This window comes from Leptodactylus fuscus, chromosome 7 (genome assembly GCF_031893055.1).
Source record: "Leptodactylus fuscus isolate aLepFus1 chromosome 7, aLepFus1.hap2, whole genome shotgun sequence".
Lineage (NCBI taxonomy): Eukaryota > Metazoa > Chordata > Amphibia > Anura > Leptodactylidae > Leptodactylus > Leptodactylus fuscus.
The window spans coordinates 17362693-17382800 of NC_134271.1; the positions used below are offsets into that span (position 1 = coordinate 17362693).

General features: G+C 48.9%; 1 protein-coding gene across 1 annotated transcript; it reads right to left on the reverse strand.

Moving 5' to 3' along the window:
* Positions 1–19166, reverse strand: TSG101 (tumor susceptibility 101). The gene is made up of 10 exons (XM_075281202.1): positions 19028–19166; positions 15247–15331; positions 12796–12861; positions 11731–11894; positions 7989–8112; positions 6787–6847; positions 6542–6645; positions 3105–3307; positions 2081–2320; positions 1–853 (listed from the first exon to the last, which is right to left on the reverse strand). The coding sequence occupies exons 1-10, from the start codon at positions 19067–19069 to the stop codon at positions 764–766; spliced, it is 1179 nt and encodes a 392-aa protein (XP_075137303.1). The 5' UTR covers positions 19070–19166; the 3' UTR covers positions 1–763.
* Between the last annotated feature and the right edge of the window lie 942 nt (positions 19167–20108).

The following is a 20108-nucleotide window of genomic DNA, read 5'->3' on the forward strand; positions in this document are numbered from 1 at the left end:
AAAGAATTAGTATTTAATACATATTAATAAAATTATTCACATACAGGTGGATTTTACTGCTGCGTCCGCACAGCAAGAACTTCCGGGTGCACTGTACAGCGGCTTCACATACAAATATAGACAGGGCAAAAATGCTCAAATTACAGGCAAATTAATCCCGACGTGCGGCCGCCTCTGCAAAGCCAGCGCTTTGTGGAAAACCTGCTGTTGGCTGTGATTTGCTGCGTGCCCCTTTAAGAGAACTCAGTTGCTCCTTCGGTGTCATGGTGCTGAGGAGCGACTGATGCGATTTGTATCCTTGGCCGGCAAATCTCAGCAAATAGAAGTTTTTCCCGTTAAAAAAAGAAAATATATATTTGTACAAATTGGGCCTGTATACTGGGCCCTCTACACAATGATCTAATGGGTAACCAGAAAATCTAGTAAGCTATACAGAAGTAGCGGCATCGCCGAGCCCACCTGTACCAAGACTCCTGCCGCCCGCTCAAGGGTTTGTAGCGGCCAGAGGGGGGCGCCGGTGGCCTCCAGGAATGGGTTGCAGTGATGTCCGCTGCTCTTCTGGTTACCGCTGTCCGTGAGTACAATCTAAAGACAAAGTGCATCGCTCTGAGACAGCCTCCCCCACCAGCGGAAAACAAACCTTTTTATTTTTTTTGTGATTTTTCCATTTTTTGCAATAATTTAACCCAAATTGCTAATGATCTCAAGAACTGAGGCAAAAAAAAAAAATAAAATAAAAAAAAATGAGGGTGGGGGGTTGATGTTAATACAGATCGCTCAGTCCTGCCGTCTTCCTGGCTTTCTGCATCAGTGCTCGGAGCTGGAACTGCTTGCGGGACAAGAGACGGACGTGCTGGAAAACAGAAAAGGCCTGGGTGACTTAGGGGCTCGCAAAATGTACGCAGCACACGTTCGTAGCCTACGGGTCATGACTAGAAATGAGCGAACACTATTCGGAACGGCAGTTTCGAATAGCACGCTCCCATAGGAATGAATGGACGCAGCCGGCATCCGGCCGCTTAACACCCTGCGCGCCGGCCGCTCCCATTCATTCCTATGGGTGCGTGGTATTTGAAACTTCCGTTTCGAATAGTATTCGCTCATCTCTAGTCATGACATGAGACATGAAGCAGGACTGGCACTCCTCAAGCACCGCTTCTGCTTCACAAGCATTGAGACGTCACATTCATCATTCACGTGGCCTCTTCGCTGCTCAGTCCCATTCAAGTGAATGGGTCCAGCTGCAAAAACAAGAACAGCCACTATATGGTGCTGTGCTTGGTTTAGTGTCAAGAAGCCCTAAGGGCTGATCAGTGAGGGTCCAAGATGTCAGACCCCTGCTGATCTCCTAAGCACAGGTCATCAATTGAGAAACCTCTTTTAAAGGTGTCTCCCCATTAATGATGGTTATAATAGTCTGGGGCCCAACATTTGCGCAAACAGGGGATCTTCAACTGCCCCATGAGAATAGAGTGGTCCCTGGACACCGCTCCATTCAAGTATATGGGACATTCAAAACAGCAATCCCATAGAATTGAATGGAGTGGTGGCTGACCAAATACACTACTGCTCTACTCACATGGGGCACTTGTGGACCCCCCATTCTCATGATCAGTAGACGGAGACACTATAAAAAGGGAAATTAGTAAGGAAAACCCCTTTAACAATGTATGATCCTAAAAACACAAGGCTATCAGAAATAACGCCTTGTCCCATGTCCTGTGTAACTGTGGTCACCCTATGGCCAAATGCAGAATAATAGATCAGGGCTGAACTGTACAAGTAGAGTTTTGTAATCTTCTAGGCCCTATGCATGTGGTATAATCTGCTGGATTTCCTGTCCAAAGACCAGGAGTCTCCATGATCCACAATGCCTAGGGCCCTGGATCGCTGCGGCTCTACATCCCGTACTGTATACAGTATACGACCGCAGAGCTGCAGTGAGGCAAGGATCACTATGATGCATGGACTCCAGTTCTCTGGACTCTGGTTAATGCATGGACTGCATTTTCCAGATCAGATTTCTTAGTGTGCATGAGGTATCAGACTTGAGGTCCACATGTATTAATAAGACACGCACCTTGAGAAAGACGTCCAAGTCTATGACGCCGCGCCTGAGCGCTTCTCCCAGGTAGAAGATGGTATCCTCTATAGCGTTCTCCTCTGCGTACAGGTTGAGGATCTGCTTGTAGAGCGGCGCTGTTGGCACAATGACCTCGTCTATGTCTCTGTATTCTGATTGGCTCTCCATCTTCTCCACCACCGCGCCCAGCTCATCGTCCTTCTTTCTCAGGGTTTCAATATTTTTATCCACTTCCGTCTGATGAGAGGAAATAAAACTTATGATTCGTGATATGAAAGAGGAAACTCCTGCGAAATCCTGATAATCTGGCATTCGCGTGTCTGGATTACTGAATATTATGACGCAATGGACACCTAGAGATGACATTATAGCATATGTACTGATCAGATCCTGTGCAGAAGATGAAGAGTTAAACAGAAGATATCGCAGGTGATGGATTACTCGGGAACTACCTGTTAATCCAGCAACGTGCTGGATTATCAGAATTTCTAGATTATTAAAGGAGTTGTCTGAGTTTTAACAAGCATAGCTCCTTTGTTACAGACAGCGCGCCGCATCTGTCCACAGGTTGTGTGTGGTATTGCAGATCAGCCTCACCCACTTCAAAAGAGCCGTGTTGCAATACCAGACACAAACTGAGGTCATTCGTGGCGCTGTTTCTGTAAGAAAGAAGCCATGTTTGTCTAATCCCCCCAAAATTGGCAGAATACAAAGACTTTCCTTTGTAGTTTCACAGATCATGAAGGGCCAAAGGTTGCGGGTCCCCGGTCTAGAGGACGTTGCGCCACTGCCAACAGATTAAGAGGGTCCATTAAAGGGCTTATCCAGGATTAGAAAACATGGCTGCTTTCATCTTCTCAGTAAGTGACATCACATCCGTTGGTCAAGTAGGAAGGCTGAGGCTCAGTCCCAAATGGCACTGCCATGTGAACGACGTAGGTGATGTCACTTCCCGAGAAAACAAAAGCAGCCATGTTTTCTAATCCTGGATAATCCCTTTAAGGCTGACTTTAAGCATTACCACTTCCTGGTCCAGCCGAGTGACCATCTCCTCCAGTTTCTGGTGTCCCTTCTTCAGATCCTCTTCTGTGCGTTTCAAGGCATTCAGCTCTGCCTGGGCCCGGTCTATTTCTTCCTTCATCCTCCATCTTAACTTGTCGCTTACAGCAGAGATCAGGGAGGCCCGGATTGTGTCCTCGCCAATGGTGCCGTCCCGGGCTGGACCTGAAAAGTGGACAGTATCAGATTACTATGGGATGTACAAATATTATTACTCCATAGTAAGGCATGAGGGATGCTGGGAAGTGACATGTGACCACTCTCAGGACAGCAGATTTTTCAATAGGTGCAAACAGCGCCCCCTCAGTGCATTCAACAGATAATCTGGGTTAAAGGGCTGCTTTATTGGCCAAGGGCTTTAGTGCAGGACACATGGATCAACTCAGAGACCCCCATACACAATAACTGATCAGCCCCAGTCCTCGGTTTGGCCCTTGCACTTGCAACACCTATGACCAGCTTTACTGCCTCTCTTGTTTTACAGCCTCTCCCCTGTTCCATAATGGCCGATAACAGGGAACATTAGGCTGCAATAACCCAGGTGATAGCAGATCCTGTAATCTCATCTGACGAAGCGGCTGGATGGCTGGATGTTATACAATCGGCAGCTGTATATGAGATAAATTATCGCCCGGGTTGTAAAACACGAGGCGACCGCGCCTATAGCAGTCACTAAGAGCATTGCAAAACCCCGCAGGCTGCTGCCAGTTCACACCAGGAGCTCACCCTGCAGCAGGAGGTCACCCAGCCCTGAACATGCACTCAGCACGTGAGCAAGCACTCACAGGGAAGTGCTAAGGGTCGGCCAGGGCCAGGAAAGTGAATGGGGAGCAGATTGCTGAATCTCTGCTTCTGTCTCATTCACTGCAATGGGGGTTAAAGGGTTTTCCAGGCTAAAAATGCTGACATCCTAAAAATAGATCACTAATATCCGATCTGTGGGGTCTGACACCCGGCACCCCCCCATCAGTCAGCTGTTCTCAGCAGCTGATACACAGAGAATAGAGCAGGAAGAAGACAGCGCTGTACTCTGTCGTGGCCAGACTAGGTATTGCACAGCAGTTCTCATTCATTTGAATATGAGCTAAGCTGCAGTGACTCAGTTCGGCCACTACACAGAGAACAGCGCTGTCTGCTTCATGCTCCATTCTCTGTGCATCAGCTGCTGAGAACACATGACTGATGGGGGGTGGCAGGTGTTGGACCCCCACAGATCTGATATTAGTGATTTATCTTTAGGCTAGGTCATCAATATTTTTAGCATTGAAAATGCTCCAGGATTGGATATCGATGCCTTTCCCTTAAAATAGGTCATCAATATATGATTGTGGGGGTTCGGCACATGGGACCCCTACCGATCCACTGTTTGAAGAGCCCGTGGCACTCAGGAGCGCGGTGGCCACTTCTCTGTGCTGATGACGTCACACTTATCGGTCACGTGGTACAGCAGCAGCTCAGTCTCAATCAATGAATGGCAAAAAAGTCAATGGTACCGCACACTCTAAAATTATATGTGGTGCTAGCGAAAAAAGGTCCTTAGACCCAAATATACTAGTGAAAATAGATTTTGCTGCACACACTGTTTTGTGATCAAAGGAATATAGAGATTTATTTTACAATATAGTTAACGCCTTTTGACACAATGCAAAATATTGGCATAGAAAGACAGGCTAGATCAATTGGATATGACGTTTCGGTCCTTAGACCTTCATCAGACGCGATAAAGTGTGGTAGCAGGATCAGTATAAGTGTCAAGGCATGAGACACTTATACTGATCCTGCTACCACACTAGATCGCGTCTGATGAAGGTCTAAGGACCGAAACGTCATATCCAATTGATCTAGCCTGTCTTTCTATGCCAATATTTTGCATTGTGTCAAAAGGCGTTAACTATATTGTAAAATAAATCTCTATATTCCTTTGATCACAAAACAGTGTGTGCAGCAAAATCTATTTTCAATCAATGAATGGGACAGGGCATCCCTATATAAAGTCTTGGAAAACCCCTTTCAACCCACCGACTCAGAATCTGTAAAGTTGTTTCTAAGAACACTATATATATATATATATATATATATATATATATATATATATATATATACATTTTTTTTTTATTTTTTTTTTAAGTCCAGCAGATACTTATATTCAGGCCGCATTTCACGGCTGTGCCCACAACATGACCCCATAACATTTCACTAGTCCATTTTTATCTCCGCTCTTCAGGCTTTGTGCCATCTGGCCTGAAATTCAACTTAACCTTTATAGCAGGCGGCGTCAGGTTACACAAGCCCCGTAGTACAGTATATGGGACGGTGCTGTGAACCTACATTATGTAACAGAGGGGCTACAGCTGTTACCAGAGGGGGGGGGGGGGGCTGCAACCAATCTGATGTGCTCGGGGCAAGCCAGGGATACCATAGGTCTGATTTAAATTCATCGGAGCCTAGGTTTCTCTGGTAGACAAGCAGTGCCAGTTAGGTGTGGTGTCCGCTTATCTCTCATTGTTAAACTTATATGTGCGATAACCCAAGCCAACACATCTGCTTAAAGGGACATGGGGAAATCAGATGTTGGCGGAGGTTTTGGAGGCAGCCATGTTGCTTGAGCTGCTGTTTACAGCCGCCACATAAACCATAAGAACTAGAGATGAGCGAGTACTATTCGATACGGCCGTTTCAAATAGCACGGACCCATAGGAATTAATGGAAGCAGCCGGCACGCAGACTTTAAGCAGCATCGCTTAACCCCCTGCCGGCTACGTCCATTCATTTCTATGGGTGCGTGCTATTCGAAACTGGAGTTTCGAATAGTACTCGCTCATCTCTAATAAGAACCCGTACCCTGGAAATGACTCATCCTATCCCCTGTACTGGCGGAGGGTGCATGTCATTAATGAGGAGGAGCATCCTCTACCAGGCCATGGATGTGCCCTGAAATCCACAGCAGCTTGTAGTTGGAGGGCTGACACATTCCCTTTAATACCATGGATCCTTGTTTCTTGGCTCTTAACATGGCAATTTGCAAGGATCCATACTTGGCACTGGGCAGAAACTGGCAGAATATCTGAGGAGCTGATATGAACAGAGTGCGGACTTTCATCGCTGCGGTCATGTTATGAAATCCATGAACAATAGAGATTGATGTGTTTACTGCTGCGGCATAATTTGTATGGTTAAGAGACGTCTAAAGGTCTCCTCGAAATAATAAGATGTGGGGAAATAATTCCAATAATAATCATAGAGCTAAACCGGCGACATCACCTCATGTAATACCAATACATAAGGAGAGTGATGCCCTCTAGTGGTGGAATAGTGTCAAAATCAAAGTGCTGCCATCTCCTGGCACTAACACACTGAGACATAGAAACTCAGATTTAGTACAACTTGCTTAATACTTACCGGAGCTGGTAACCTGGGGATGGGGTACGGGGGGCTGAGGAAACATCTGAGGGCCGGATGATGGGGGATAGGGCCCACCAGCTGGATAGTAGCCGGGATACCCGCTATGAAGAGAAACAGAACACAGACATTGTTGGGCTTGGATTTCTGATGCACTTAGTCCAGATGTGAATGGAGTCTAAATACACCTTAATGGTAGACCTTAAACCCAATCACTCTTCTTGCCTTATATTATATGACTGTACCTTGGGTTAGACGGGTGACCCGCAGAGGGGTACGGGGGGATAGCACCAGGCATGTAAGAGGCTGAAAGATACAAGGAAAGTAATAATTAACAATCATGAAAGAAAATAGGAGAAGAACAGACGGCCATGATAACACAACCTACAAAGCGATCCAATACTGTCTGGTTGGGACATGATCTATCTGTGACCTCCATCCCCCTCCTCACATCAGGACACATCATGTACACCCCAGCTTCACGGAGCATGTGCTCGAAGTCAGGCGCATGTGCCCTGAAGATGAAGAGTAACGTTCTGGCTTCACTGAAGATCTATGGGTGAATACATTGCAGATTTCGCTATAACAGGACAATTTGAGACACTAAACACCCGGATCCATAAGATCCATAAACCTGACAGGTCCCCTTTAAGAATGAAGCGCTACAAATCCTTATTCAGAACATTTAGCCATTTCTGTAATCTGCGCTGCCCCGGTAAACCACTGACTTATAGAAATGTTTGCAGCTCCTTATGTTGCCAGCACAGATGTCAGACTGCTCGATACGGGCTGGTATTTAGGCTGATCAGGACACGCTGCCCCAAAAGGTGTAAGGGTTGGTTCACATTTGCTTTTGTATTCCATCCATGGAAAGTCCACATGGACGGAATACAAACGCAACTGTAAGCGCTGTGCTGTCAAAGCGCACGGACCCCATAGACTATAACAGGGTCCGTGTGCTTGCCGCGCACTGCCCGCATGAATCATAGTCTGCAAGGGCCCAGTCCTTGCAGACTATGACTGTGCACTGACTGGTATGGTAACTGAAGTGAATGGAGTGGTCTAAAGTTTTGAACATAGCTGGGTGGTTGGGGGCGCTGCAGTGCATGGAAAACTCACAAAGGGCCACAGAGCTAAATCAACATGGTGTCCCATTATTCTCAGGATTGGTGGCGTCACCTAAGGTCACCGGATTATAAAGTGATGGCATATCCTAGTGATACACCATCACTATATAGGAACACCCCTTTAAAGGCTGGACCATCTCAGCTGACATGTGCAGCCCCCTGGGACAGGCAGGGTAGTAGACTTTTTTACTAACCCTAGTCATAAAGTGACTAAAAACTGAACAGTCACTTAGTGCACAAACATAGCACGGAGAATACACCTGTATATAACATAAGGATCAGGCGGACAATACTTAATACCGAGCAGACATAAGACTCACTGTTGGGGGGTCCGGTCGCCGGGTACATGTACTGAGCTGGTGCAGAAGATCGTGAGAACACGGGTGGCTCCTCTCCAAATACAACAATCAGGATCTGGATTAACCCCAGCAGGTCTGACGGAGGCTGCGGAGAGAGAATACAGCGGTGACTACACTGTCCTGCCTTCTATACCCATGTGCCGGCTCCAGCACGTTCTCATTCAGCCGGGATCTGCTGCGGTGTCAGTGTGCTGCGCTTCAGCCATGACAATGTGCTAGTATAGAACATATAACATGATGAAGTAATACAAGAATACTAAAGCCAGAAGAGTAACATAAAAAGGCTTCCTGAGAATTGTAGATAAGAGATGGATCAGGAGGTATTGGAGACATATTTGCAAGTTGGAAATTTGGATTGGGAACTCGTGACACCCAGTCGTCAATTTATTCCTAACTTTTCAGGAGGAATAACAGAGGAACTGCTCCAGAATTCCTATTTTAGGCTTCATGCACATGACCACGTGCTTAATGTGTCAACCCATTAATTTCTATTGCCACATACACATGCTCATATACTATCATACAGCAAGTGATTCATTGTATGGACCGCTACATTGTATGGACTGCCACACTGTATGGACTGCTACACTGTATGGACTGCCACACTGTATGGACCGCCACACTGTATGGACTGCTACATTGTATGGACTGCCACACTGTATGGACTGCCACACTGTATGGACCGCCACATTGTATGGACTGCCACACTGTATGGACCGCCACACTGTATGGACTGCCACACTGTATGGACTGCCACACTGTATGGACTGCTACATTGTATGGACTGCTACATTGTATGGACTGCCACACTGTATGGACTGCCACACTGTATGGACCGCCACACTGTATGGACCGCCACAATGTATGGACCGCTACATTGTATGGACTGCTACATTGTATGGACTGCCACACTGTATGGACTGCCACATTGTATGGACTGCCACACTGTATGGACTGCCACACTGTATGGACTGCCACATTGTATGGACTGCCACACTGTATGGACTGCTACATTGTATGGACTGCCACACTGTATGGACTGCTACATTGTATGGACTGCTACATTATATGGACTGCCACACTGTATGGACCGCCACACTGTATGGACCGCTACATTGTATGGACTGCTACATTGTATGGACTGCTACATTGTATGGACTGCCATACTGTATGGACTGCCACACTGTATGGACTGCTACATTGTATGGACTGCCACACTGTATGGACTGCCACACTGTATGGACCGCCACACTGTATGGACCGCTACACTGTATGGACTGCCACAATGTATGGACTGCTACATTGTATGGACTGCTACATTGTATGGACTGCCACACTGTATGGACCGCCACACTGTATGGACCGCCACACTGTATGGACCGCTACATTGTATGGACTGCTACATTGTATGGACTGCTACATTGTATGGACTGCCATACTGTATGGACTGCCACACTGTATGGACTGCTACATTGTATGGACTGCCACACTGTATGGACTGCCACACTGTATGGACCGCCACACTGTATGGACCGCCACACTGTATGGACCGCCACACTGTATGGACTGCCACACTGTATGGACTGCTACATTGTATGGACTGCCACACTGTATGGACCGCTACACTGTATGGACCGCCACACTGTATGGACCGCCACACTGTATGGACCGCCACACTGTATGGACCGCTACACTGTATGGACTGCCACACTGTATGGACCGCTACACTGTATGGACTGCCACACTGTATGGACCGCTACACTGTATGGACTGCCACACTGTATGGACTGCTACACTGTATGGACTGCTACACTGTATGGACTGCCACACTGTATGGACTGCCACACTGTATGGACTGCCACACTGTATGGACTGCTACACTGTATGGACTGCTACACTGTATGGACTGCTACACTGTATGGACTGCTACATTATATGGACTGCCACACTGTATGGACCGCCACACTGTATGGACCGCCACACTGTATGGACCGCCACACTGTATGGACCGCCACACTGTATGGACTGCCACACTGTATGGACTGCTACATTGTATGGACTGCCACACTGTATGGACCGCTACACTGTATGGACCGCCACACTGTATGGACCGCCACACTGTATGGACCGCCACACTGTATGGACCGCTACACTGTATGGACCGCTACACTGTATGGACCGCCACACTGTATGGACTGCCACACTGTATGGACTGCTACACTGTATGGACTGCCACACTGTATGGACTGCCACACTGTATGGACTGCCACACTGTATGGACTGCTACACTGTATGGACTGCTACACTGTATGGACTGCTACATTGTATGGACTGCCACACTGTATGGACCGCCACACTGTATGGACCGCTACATTGTATGGACTGCTACATTGTATGGACTGCCACACTGTATGGACTGCCACACTGTATGGACTGCTACATTGTATGGACTGCCACACTGTATGGACCGCCACACTGTATGGACCGCCACACTGTATGGACCGCTACACTGTATGGACCGCTACACTGTATGGACCGCCACACTGTATGGACTGCCACACTGTATGGACTGCTACACTGTATGGACTGCCACACTGTATGGACTGCCACACTGTATGGACTGCCACACTGTATGGACTGCTACACTGTATGGACTGCTACACTGTATGGACTGCTACACTGTATGGACTGCTACATTATATGGACTGCCACACTGTATGGACCGCCACACTGTATGGACCGCCACACTGTATGGACTGCCACACTGTATGGACTGCCACACTGTATGGACTGCTACATTGTATGGACTGCCACACTGTATGGACCGCTACACTGTATGGACCGCCACACTGTATGGACCGCCACACTGTATGGACCGCCACACTGTATGGACCGCTACACTGTATGGACCGCTACACTGTATGGACCGCCACACTGTATGGACTGCCACACTGTATGGACTGCTACACTGTATGGACTGCCACACTGTATGGACTGCCACACTGTATGGACTGCCACACTGTATGGACTGCTACACTGTATGGACTGCTACACTGTATGGACTGCTACATTATATGGACTGCCACACTGTATGGACCGCCACACTGTATGGACCGCTACATTGTATGGACTGCTACATTGTATGGACTGCTACATTGTATGGACTGCCATACTGTATGGACTGCTACACAGTAGAAGCGGTGCTTGAAACTACAGCCCTGTTCCCATTCACTTGAATAGGAGCCGAGCCGTTTCCAGCTCTATACCTAGTGAATGGCTTACATTGGCCAAAAGAGCGAATTGGGATGGGGTCAATCTGATCCTGATATGTGGATAGGTCATCAGTATCAATTACCTTCAAGTACGGGACAATTCCTTTAAGATCTACACACAGTTTCCTCAGATAACCCCTATGAGACAAGTGCCCAGCACCCTCACTTGGTGGGGGAAGGGAAGTTCTGCTATCAGTTGGCTATATAATGCAGATACTAATAACTAGAGATGAGCAAGTAGTATTCGAAACTCCAGTTTCGAATAGCACGCACCCATAGGAATGAATGGACTTAGCCGTCACGCAGGGGGTTAAGTGGCCGGCCAAGTCTCCGTGCCGGCTGCTTCCATTCATTCCTATTGCTATTCGAAACGGCCGCTTTGAATAGTACTCGCTCATCTCTACTAATAACCCTATGACTTTGGTACTCACATGTTTCCATTCGTGCAGATATGGGAGGTAGATCTTGCCGTTAGCGTCTACGTGTTTTCCGGTTTTGATGGTCATCGTACTGGTAGGTTTGACAAAGCAGATTGGGGGGTTGTACGGGTAGGTGTCCAGCAGCCACAGGCATATGGGGATATTATATGTGTTACCTGAACAAAATGAGAATCAATGAGATTATTCGAGACCGTCTGTGTATTAGTAACAGCAGTGACATGGAGAATTCATCAGTACAGGCCTGTAGGATTGTACAACCCCTTTAAGACAGGTTATTAATATTATACTGGTGGGGATGCAAATTCAACACCCCTGCCGATCAGCTGTTTAAAGGGTCCATGCTGCTCGTATGGGCCCTGCAATGTGTAGCTGCATGCTGTCTACTTAGTATTGGCGGTTTAGGGTATTGCAGCTTCATTTCATTTACTTGACTAGAATAAAGCTGCAATATTGTGCACGCTGCTACAGTATGTGTGAGTGAAGGTAGAAGGCCTAAGGTATAAAATGAAGAGGTCTGTAGGGCTGACACAAGCACCCGTGGACCCCTACAACAGCTGAAAGGCAGGGGTGATGAGCGTCAGATCCGCACTGATCAGATACTGAGCATACGGCAGTTGCTGATCCCATATAATCCCTTAAGAGTGCCGATACACCCTCAATAGCTGCTGAACCAATTCACTTGACCATCAGCTATTCCTCACATTTCCTCCATACACATGTACACTTGGATTCGGCTAAGCATGCATGTATTTTTTAATTGGTAGAAGAGTGAACTGCTGGGGAAAAAAAGGATGGGACATGATAACATTTGTTATGTCCGATCCTTTATTTCCATTATATTCTGTGTCAGGAAGAGCCAGTAGGCCCCTGTACACATAAGGTAGTCATCAAGCTTCTCCTTTACCTGTAGATTCTTCTAATAGCAGAGATACATAAACAGATATTAAAGCCCCCCCCCCCATGTCTTTGCCGCGCCCCCACATGCACTTTTGCATTGGCTTTGGCTACTGACTGTATGGAGGCTCAGACTGGAGGTGACGCCGGGGAAGCGCTTACCTTTATAAGGTACAGGGATAGTGCCCGAGAGACTCAGCAGCTCCCTGCAGGTGCCGTCATTGAAAACTGCAAAATGAAAAAGAAATATCAATGATTCTGTAACCCGACAACCCACAAATGTGATCTGACAGATCCCGCGGAGTGCGAACCACATTTACTGTAGCTACCATAGGACATTATGGACAGCCCTGTACATGTGCAGCAGCTACTGCCCCCCTATGGTGATGGCTGCTATACAGGATCCCTAGACCCTTATTTTCAGACAGCTGGGGGTCTCTGGGTATATCTGTAAGTCCCCATGCACATGACCGTAGGGTCCCTGAAAACAGAACAGATGGTACACAGATAAGATTAGTGTACCATCCATGTTTTCCATGGACCCTATCAATAGAAGGGGCAAGCCGAGCCGCAAAAACAGACAGGAACCGGGCCTGCTCCATTTTTGCCCCAGCATGGATCCCTAAAAAATGTGGCCATTGGAATGAACGTGGTTTGCTGTCTATTATTATGGATCTGTAATAACAGATAGCACAGGGACCATGTGATGTAAATGCCGACAGTAAAGAGGTCACAGATTTCCTCATCTAAGTGTCGGTGACATGTGACTGGTTTCTAGAGGCCTCGGTCTTATTTCACCCTTGCACTAGTTTTGATGACTCTCGTAGAAGGAGGGAGGGGTGGGGGGGGGAAGATGAAATGAACACCCCACAGAAAACTGCACGAGGAGGATAAAGGAGGCCTTTTCTTATGTGCCTCACAATATGATGATGGGATCGCGGTCAGGGTGTCTTTCTCTTCTGTTCCCTCCTTTGTTGTAGGTGACATTTATATGACTCACTGCAAGGGAACGACCCATCTGTGACTGAGCACCAGACAGAGGCCACTTTGTCCTACACATGAAACCACAGAGCAGGTTCCTGCACCTCCCTCTACATAGGATCACATCTCTGCCTGCAGGGCGCCCCCGGGCACTAGGCTAAGGCTACAAGGCGACAAAACGTAGCTGAGATTTGGCTGCTGCACATATATTACATGCAACTCCAATGATGACTACGGCAAAACAGAAGTCAAGTGTGACTGGTGACCCAAAGCGAACAAGTTTGGATTTTCTATTGCTTCATCGCAGTCACATGAAAACACAAAGTAACAGCACAGAGATATATTGCTATTTTTTTTGGCCCAACTTCTGTGTCTTTTTGTTGCTGTGTAGCCTTAGCTTAAGAATACAGTCAAGCTGCAGACCTGTCACATGCGAGTCAGCCTTCAATTTACAGGGATCCGATCAATGGATACCCTTTTTTTTCCAGATTAACACGTAGGAATAGCCTTAAGAAAGGCGATTCTTCTCCGACCTTTAGATGTCTCCTCCACGCCAACGTTCGGTAGAAATCCGGGTTTTCTACGGTATGCAAATGAGTTCTCTCGCAGCACCACGGACACTCCGCAGCGCCAAACAGCACTAGGGGTGTCCCCAATGCTGCGAGAGAACTCTCCAGCGCCGCCTCCATCTTCTTCCGTCCTGGCTTTCAATCTTCTAGGCCTCGGGGAGAGCAGATTGTGCATGCCTGGGCCACAAGAAAATGGCCGCTTACACAGTAAGCTGGAGTAAGCAGCCATTTTCTTGTGGCCCGGGCATGCGCAGTCGGCTCTCACCAAGGTTCAAGGCCTAGAAGATTGAAACCCAGGACGGAAGAAGACACAGGGAGAAGATGTTCCTGAAGACTGAGCCAGCGCTGGAGAGTTCTTTTGCAGCATTAGGGACACCCCCAGTGTTGCGAGAGAACTCATTTGCATACAGAAGAAAACCCGGATTTCTACCGAACGGCAGCGCAGAGAAGTCATCTAAAGGTAGGAGAAGAATAGACTTTCTTAAGGCTATACTACGTTTTAGTCAGAAAAAAATTACATCCAATGATCGGATCCCTTTAAGTTGCACGAGACCGCACCTTAAACGCAAAGTGATAATAAAAACTTCCCTGGCAACTTGTGTTGCAGTCACACAACGTCACGTGCCGCAATTTGACAACATAGAGATCCACTTTTGCTATGCAATGTGATAGCCTCCATGTAGGCCTATCCTTAAAGAGGACCTCTGAAGTCCTCAGACATCGGCGGTATTATACAGCGCCAAAAAGATGATAGTGCGCTGAATTTATACCTTTGCGGGTATTTACCAAAGTGTCACAAGGGCGGAACTTACAGCTTAGTGTCACCGCTGAGCTGTGAGGAAACCGCCATCATCCCCATGACAGTACAAGTACTACGGGTACAGTACAAGGCTGAGGGCGTTCTTCACAGTTTCCAAAACTAATGGCGTTGATATCAATGGCATACCGGCATTCAACGCTTTCTAGCAGTATACAATACCGCCCATCGCTGTGGACATAAGAGATCCGCTTTAGCGTGCTAGGTCACTACGACCACCCCAAAATACGCAGATCCTTCACATACCGTAACTGTCAGGTATGGGTTTGAGGTCTCTGTAGAGCCCGATGACATTCATGATCTCCCGCACTGACAGGTCTCTGTATTTGTACTGAAAAAAAGCAGAAATATGACAACTTCAATAAAATCCTAGAAACACCATCTGCATCAGATACATCCAAAATGTCCGCCATGTGAGACGCGGTGACAGTGTCCCCCACGCACCCTAATTTAAGGGAAAAATTTCTACAGAACATGGGTGGGAATTTATGAATGTTTGCTAAAAAAAAAAAATGCAATTTTTGGGGCCAGATTTAGAGATCGCACTGCATTTCCGTGCAGGACAGTCAGGTGTGCGTTGTTGCGACTTCGCCAGATGATAAAGTCGCGCTTGCCAAACTTTCCTGTCCGTGATTTTAGACTTACTACAAAGGCGAAGGGCCTGTTCACATGACAGAATCTGCCGCTGATTTAGAGGCGAATTCCACCCCAAAATCAGGATTCTGCCTCCAATTGCGTCCCTATGCGGGGCAGAGATAAAACGGACTTTAAATATTCCCCTTATGAGAAACCATCCCCAATGACTATTTGTTATGGAATCCCACATGATGGCGGATATATACTGCTGTACAACCCTGTAAACACTGAGTGAGGGGGGCGCTAGTGCACGTTTACATTACTTAGAACCCACAGAACGACCCCTGACTATAGATAATGGAAGGTTATGTTGTATATTGGTGGCGACGTGACCGCCGCACCATGACCATGTCACCTCATGGCAAGATCTACATTTTGATCCACCCTTGGTTTTAGCTTACAAACACTGATGGAAAGCAATGCGGTGTGAATAAGGCCTAAAGCCAAAAATCATGTGCCCTGAGCGTGGGAAAACACCCCGAGGCTAAGCTCACACATCAGACATTTATTTTACAAGGACACTTCCTGTAAGGCTCCATATTTACATGGCGATACCTATAGTGAGCAGTAGGAGGCACTATGAATATCTGACATCAGTCGGATAAGTAAGTTTATTGTGCTGCTTCCTCTGTCAGGTGACACGGGGCACAGCAGCCAGGTAGTGACATCAGGGTGACTCACAGCAGTCAGCACATGACTAAGTGACATCACACAAGCCTTAAAGAGACAGCGACTAATAATGAAGGAATACAATGAGACAACCAGAAGTGACTGTACAGTACAGAGATAGTGAGATGGTGGGGCTGAGATACAGGGGGGGAGGTCGCAGAACAAAGACAGACAGATGGCAGGACGGAGACAACAGGAATCCGGGGGGGCAAGACGGTGAGACAAATATACAAGGGAGAGGGAAGCGGAACAGAGAGAGATACAAGGGGGAGGATTGGACAGAGACAACAGAGATCCAGTGGGTGACAGCGGGACAGAGATGGCAGAGATCCAGGGGGTGATAGAAGGACAGAGACAGCAGGACAAAGACAGAAGAGATCCAGGGGGTGACAGCGGGACAGAGACCGCAGTGATCCAGGGGGTGACAGCAGGACAGAGACAGCAGAGATCCAGGGGGTGATGGGGCAGAGACAACGATAGCGATACTAGGGGGGAACAGGGATAAAAGAGACAGCAGAGATCCAGGGGGTGACAGCGGGACAGAGACAGCAGAGATCCAGGGGGTGACAGGGGGACAGAGACAGCAGAGATCCAGGGGGTGACAGGGGGGCAGAGACAGCAGAGAACCAGGGGGTGATAGAAGGACAGAGACAGCAGGACAAAGACAGAAGAGATCCAGGGGGTGACAGCGGGACAGAGACAGCAGAGATCCAGGGGGTGACAGCGGGACAGAGACAGCAGAGATCCAGGGGGTGACAGGGGGGCAGAGACAGCAGAGAACCAGGGGGTGATAGAAGGACAGAGACAGCAGGACAGAGACAGCAGAGATCCAGGGGGGCAGAGACAGCAGAGATTCAGGGGGTGACAGCGGGACAGAGACAGCAGAGATCCAGGGGGTGACAGCGGGACAGAGACAGCAGAGATCCAGGGGGTGACAGCGGGACAGAGACAGCAGAGATCCAGGGGGTGACAGGGCAGAGACAGCAGAGATCCAGGGGGGCAGAGACAGCAGAGATCCAGGGGGTGACAGCGGGACAGAGACAGAAGATCCAGGGGGTGACAGCGGGACAGAGACAGCAGAGATCCAGGGGGTGACAGCAGGACAGAGACAGAAGATCCAGGGGGTGACAGGGGGGCAGAGACAGCAGAGATCCAGGGGGTGACAGGGGGGCAGAGACAGCAAAGATCCAGGGGGTGACAGCAGGACAGAGACCGCAGTGATCCAGGGGGTGACAGAAGGACAGAGACAGCAGGACAAAGACAGAAGAGATCCAGGGGTTGACAGCAGGACAGAGACCGCAATGATCCAGGGGGGTGACAGGGCAGAGACAGCAGAGATCCAGGGGGGCAGAGACAGCAGAGATCCAGGGGGTGACAGCGGGACAGAGACAGCAGAGATCCAGGGGGTGACAGCGGGACAGAGACAGAAGATCCAGGGGGTGACAGCGGGACAGAGACAGCAGAGATCCAGGGGGTGACAGCAGGACAGAGACAGAAGATCCAGGGGGTGACAGGGGGGCAGAGACAGCAGAGATCCAGGGGGTGACAGGGGGGCAGAGACAGCAAAGATCCAGGGGGTGACAGCAGGACAGAGACCGCAGTGATCCAGGGGGTGACAGAAGGACAGAGACAGCAGGACAAAGACAGAAGAGATCCAGGGGTTGACAGCAGGACAGAGACCGCAATGATCCAGGGGGGTGACAGGGCAGAGACAGCAGAGATCCAGGGGGGCAGAGACAGCAGAGATCCAGGGGGTGACAGCGGGACAGAGACAGCAGAGATCCAGGGGGTGACAGCGGGACAGAGACAGCAGAGATCCAGGGGGTGACAGGGGGGCAGAGACAGCAGAGAACCAGGGGGTGACAGGGGGGCAGAGACAGCAGGACAAAGACAGAAGAGATCCAGGGGGTGACAGCAGGACAGAGACAGCAGAGATCCAGGGGGTGACAGGGGGGCAGAGACAGCAGAGATTCAGGGGGTGACAGCGGGACAGAGACAGCAGAGATCCAGGGGGTGACAGCGGGACAGAGACAGCAGAGATCCAGGGGGTGACAGCGGGACAGAGACAGCAGAGATCCAGGGGGTGACAGCAGGACAGAGACCGCAGTGATCCAGGGGGTGACAGGGCAGAGACAGCAGAGATCCAGGGGGCAGAGACAGCAGAGATCCAGGGGGTGACAGCGGGACAGAGACAGAAGATCCAGGGGGTGACAGCGGGACAGAGACAGCAGAGATCCAGGGGGTGACAGCAGGACAGAGACAGAAGATCCAGGGGGTGACAGGGGGGCAGAGACAGCAGAGATCCAGGGGGTGACAGGGGGGCAGAGACAGCAAAGATCCAGGGGGTGACAGCAGGACAGAGACCGCAGTGATCCAGGGGGTGACAGAAGGACAGAGACAGCAGGACAAAGACAGAAGAGATCCAGGGGTTGACAGCAGGACAGAGACCGCAATGATCCAGGGGGGTGACAGGGCAGAGACAGCAGAGATCCAGGGGGGCAGAGACAGCAGAGATCCAGGGGGTGACAGGACAGAGACAGCAGAGATCCAGGGGGTGACAGCGGGACAGAGAATAGCTCCAGGGGTGACAGTCAGGGCTATAGTGGGATTGCAGGGGGTGAGGAGGGGACATGCAGTATTGGGGGGAGGAGCATCAGAGTGACGGACTCGTCATCCCGCGGGTTGGCCGTGGTGACCCGTCTGTGGGTGGCGCCATCCTCACCTTGCTCAGCATCTTCTTGAGCTGGGCCTCTGACACCGCCATGGTGAGGAGTGTCCCGCCGGCCGCTCACCCTCCGTCTTCTCTCCGCTGACTTCCAGAACCAAACCCAGCAAAACCGGAAATCCAGCTGTCCGCACTGCGACTTCCGCTCCTGGCATGTACGTCACTTCCCTGGATACAGCCGTGTGTAACCATGGCGACCGGAATCTGCGCTGCAGCCGCCATGTTGAATAAGGGCAAGTCTCCCTGACTCCAGAATTTCACAATAAATCATCAATAATTTTCTGTATTATATAGAACTCAATGCTTATCATTTATTTCCCAATTATTATACGTGAGGTATATTTCCCCTCTTAAAGGGATATTCTGGTTTCGGTAAATAAATGTTGAATTTTCATTTCCTTGTCGTTTATAAGTTTAGAAACGTGAGTATTTACTTCCAAGTTGAAAAAAATAAATACAAAGGTGTATCGGAAAAGTAACGTTTCTCGATACAAAGAATATCATCAGAAAATGGAGTATCCCTTTAAGGACAGGTGCGACATATCATTGGAAGACTCAGTTCCTTAGGAAAGATGGCGACAAAATACGCACCTTTAAGTGGATAGTTGAGGAGATGAGATATGTCTGATAGAACAAAGGGGGCAGCAGTGGTCTCTGGAACATGGCGACCGGTCAGCTTTATTTACAACGCGTACCGTCCCTTCATCAACCAGGCCTGGGAAATCTACAGACTCTTCCAGAAGTTCAGGAGGTCTCCCCTTATTTTGGGGTAATTGCTTATAATGGTGTCATGGTGAAGACTACATGAGCTGACAGTCTGAACAGCGCCATTGCCCTTCTTCATACTTGTCAACTCTTCCGAAAATTCTAAGAGGCTCCTGCCAAAAGGGGTGACCCCCCTGGAGTCCTGTAAGATTAGGCAAATATCCAGGGCAGGAACAGATCCCAAGAACCTCACAGTCTGGCTGTCTGAAAATCTTCAGCCCTTTCTGAATCAATCTTGGTCTCCCAAGATGAACTGTCAGCCCATATAGGTATCAAATTACAATGGCGCACAGACATCTATGGAGAGGGGAGC

Coding starts and splice junctions, on each gene's coding strand:
- TSG101 (XM_075281202.1), bottom strand. CDS start 19,069: ATGGCGGTGTCAGAGGCCCAGCTCAAGAAGATGCTGAGCAAG. Junction 3,308..6,541: donor TCCCCAGGTTACCAGCTCCG/GTAAGTATTAAG, acceptor TCCACTTTTCAG/GTCCAGCCCGGGACGGCACC. Junction 2,321..3,104: donor CTCGGCTGGACCAGGAAGTG/GTAATGCTTAAA, acceptor TCCTCTCATCAG/ACGGAAGTGGATAAAAATAT.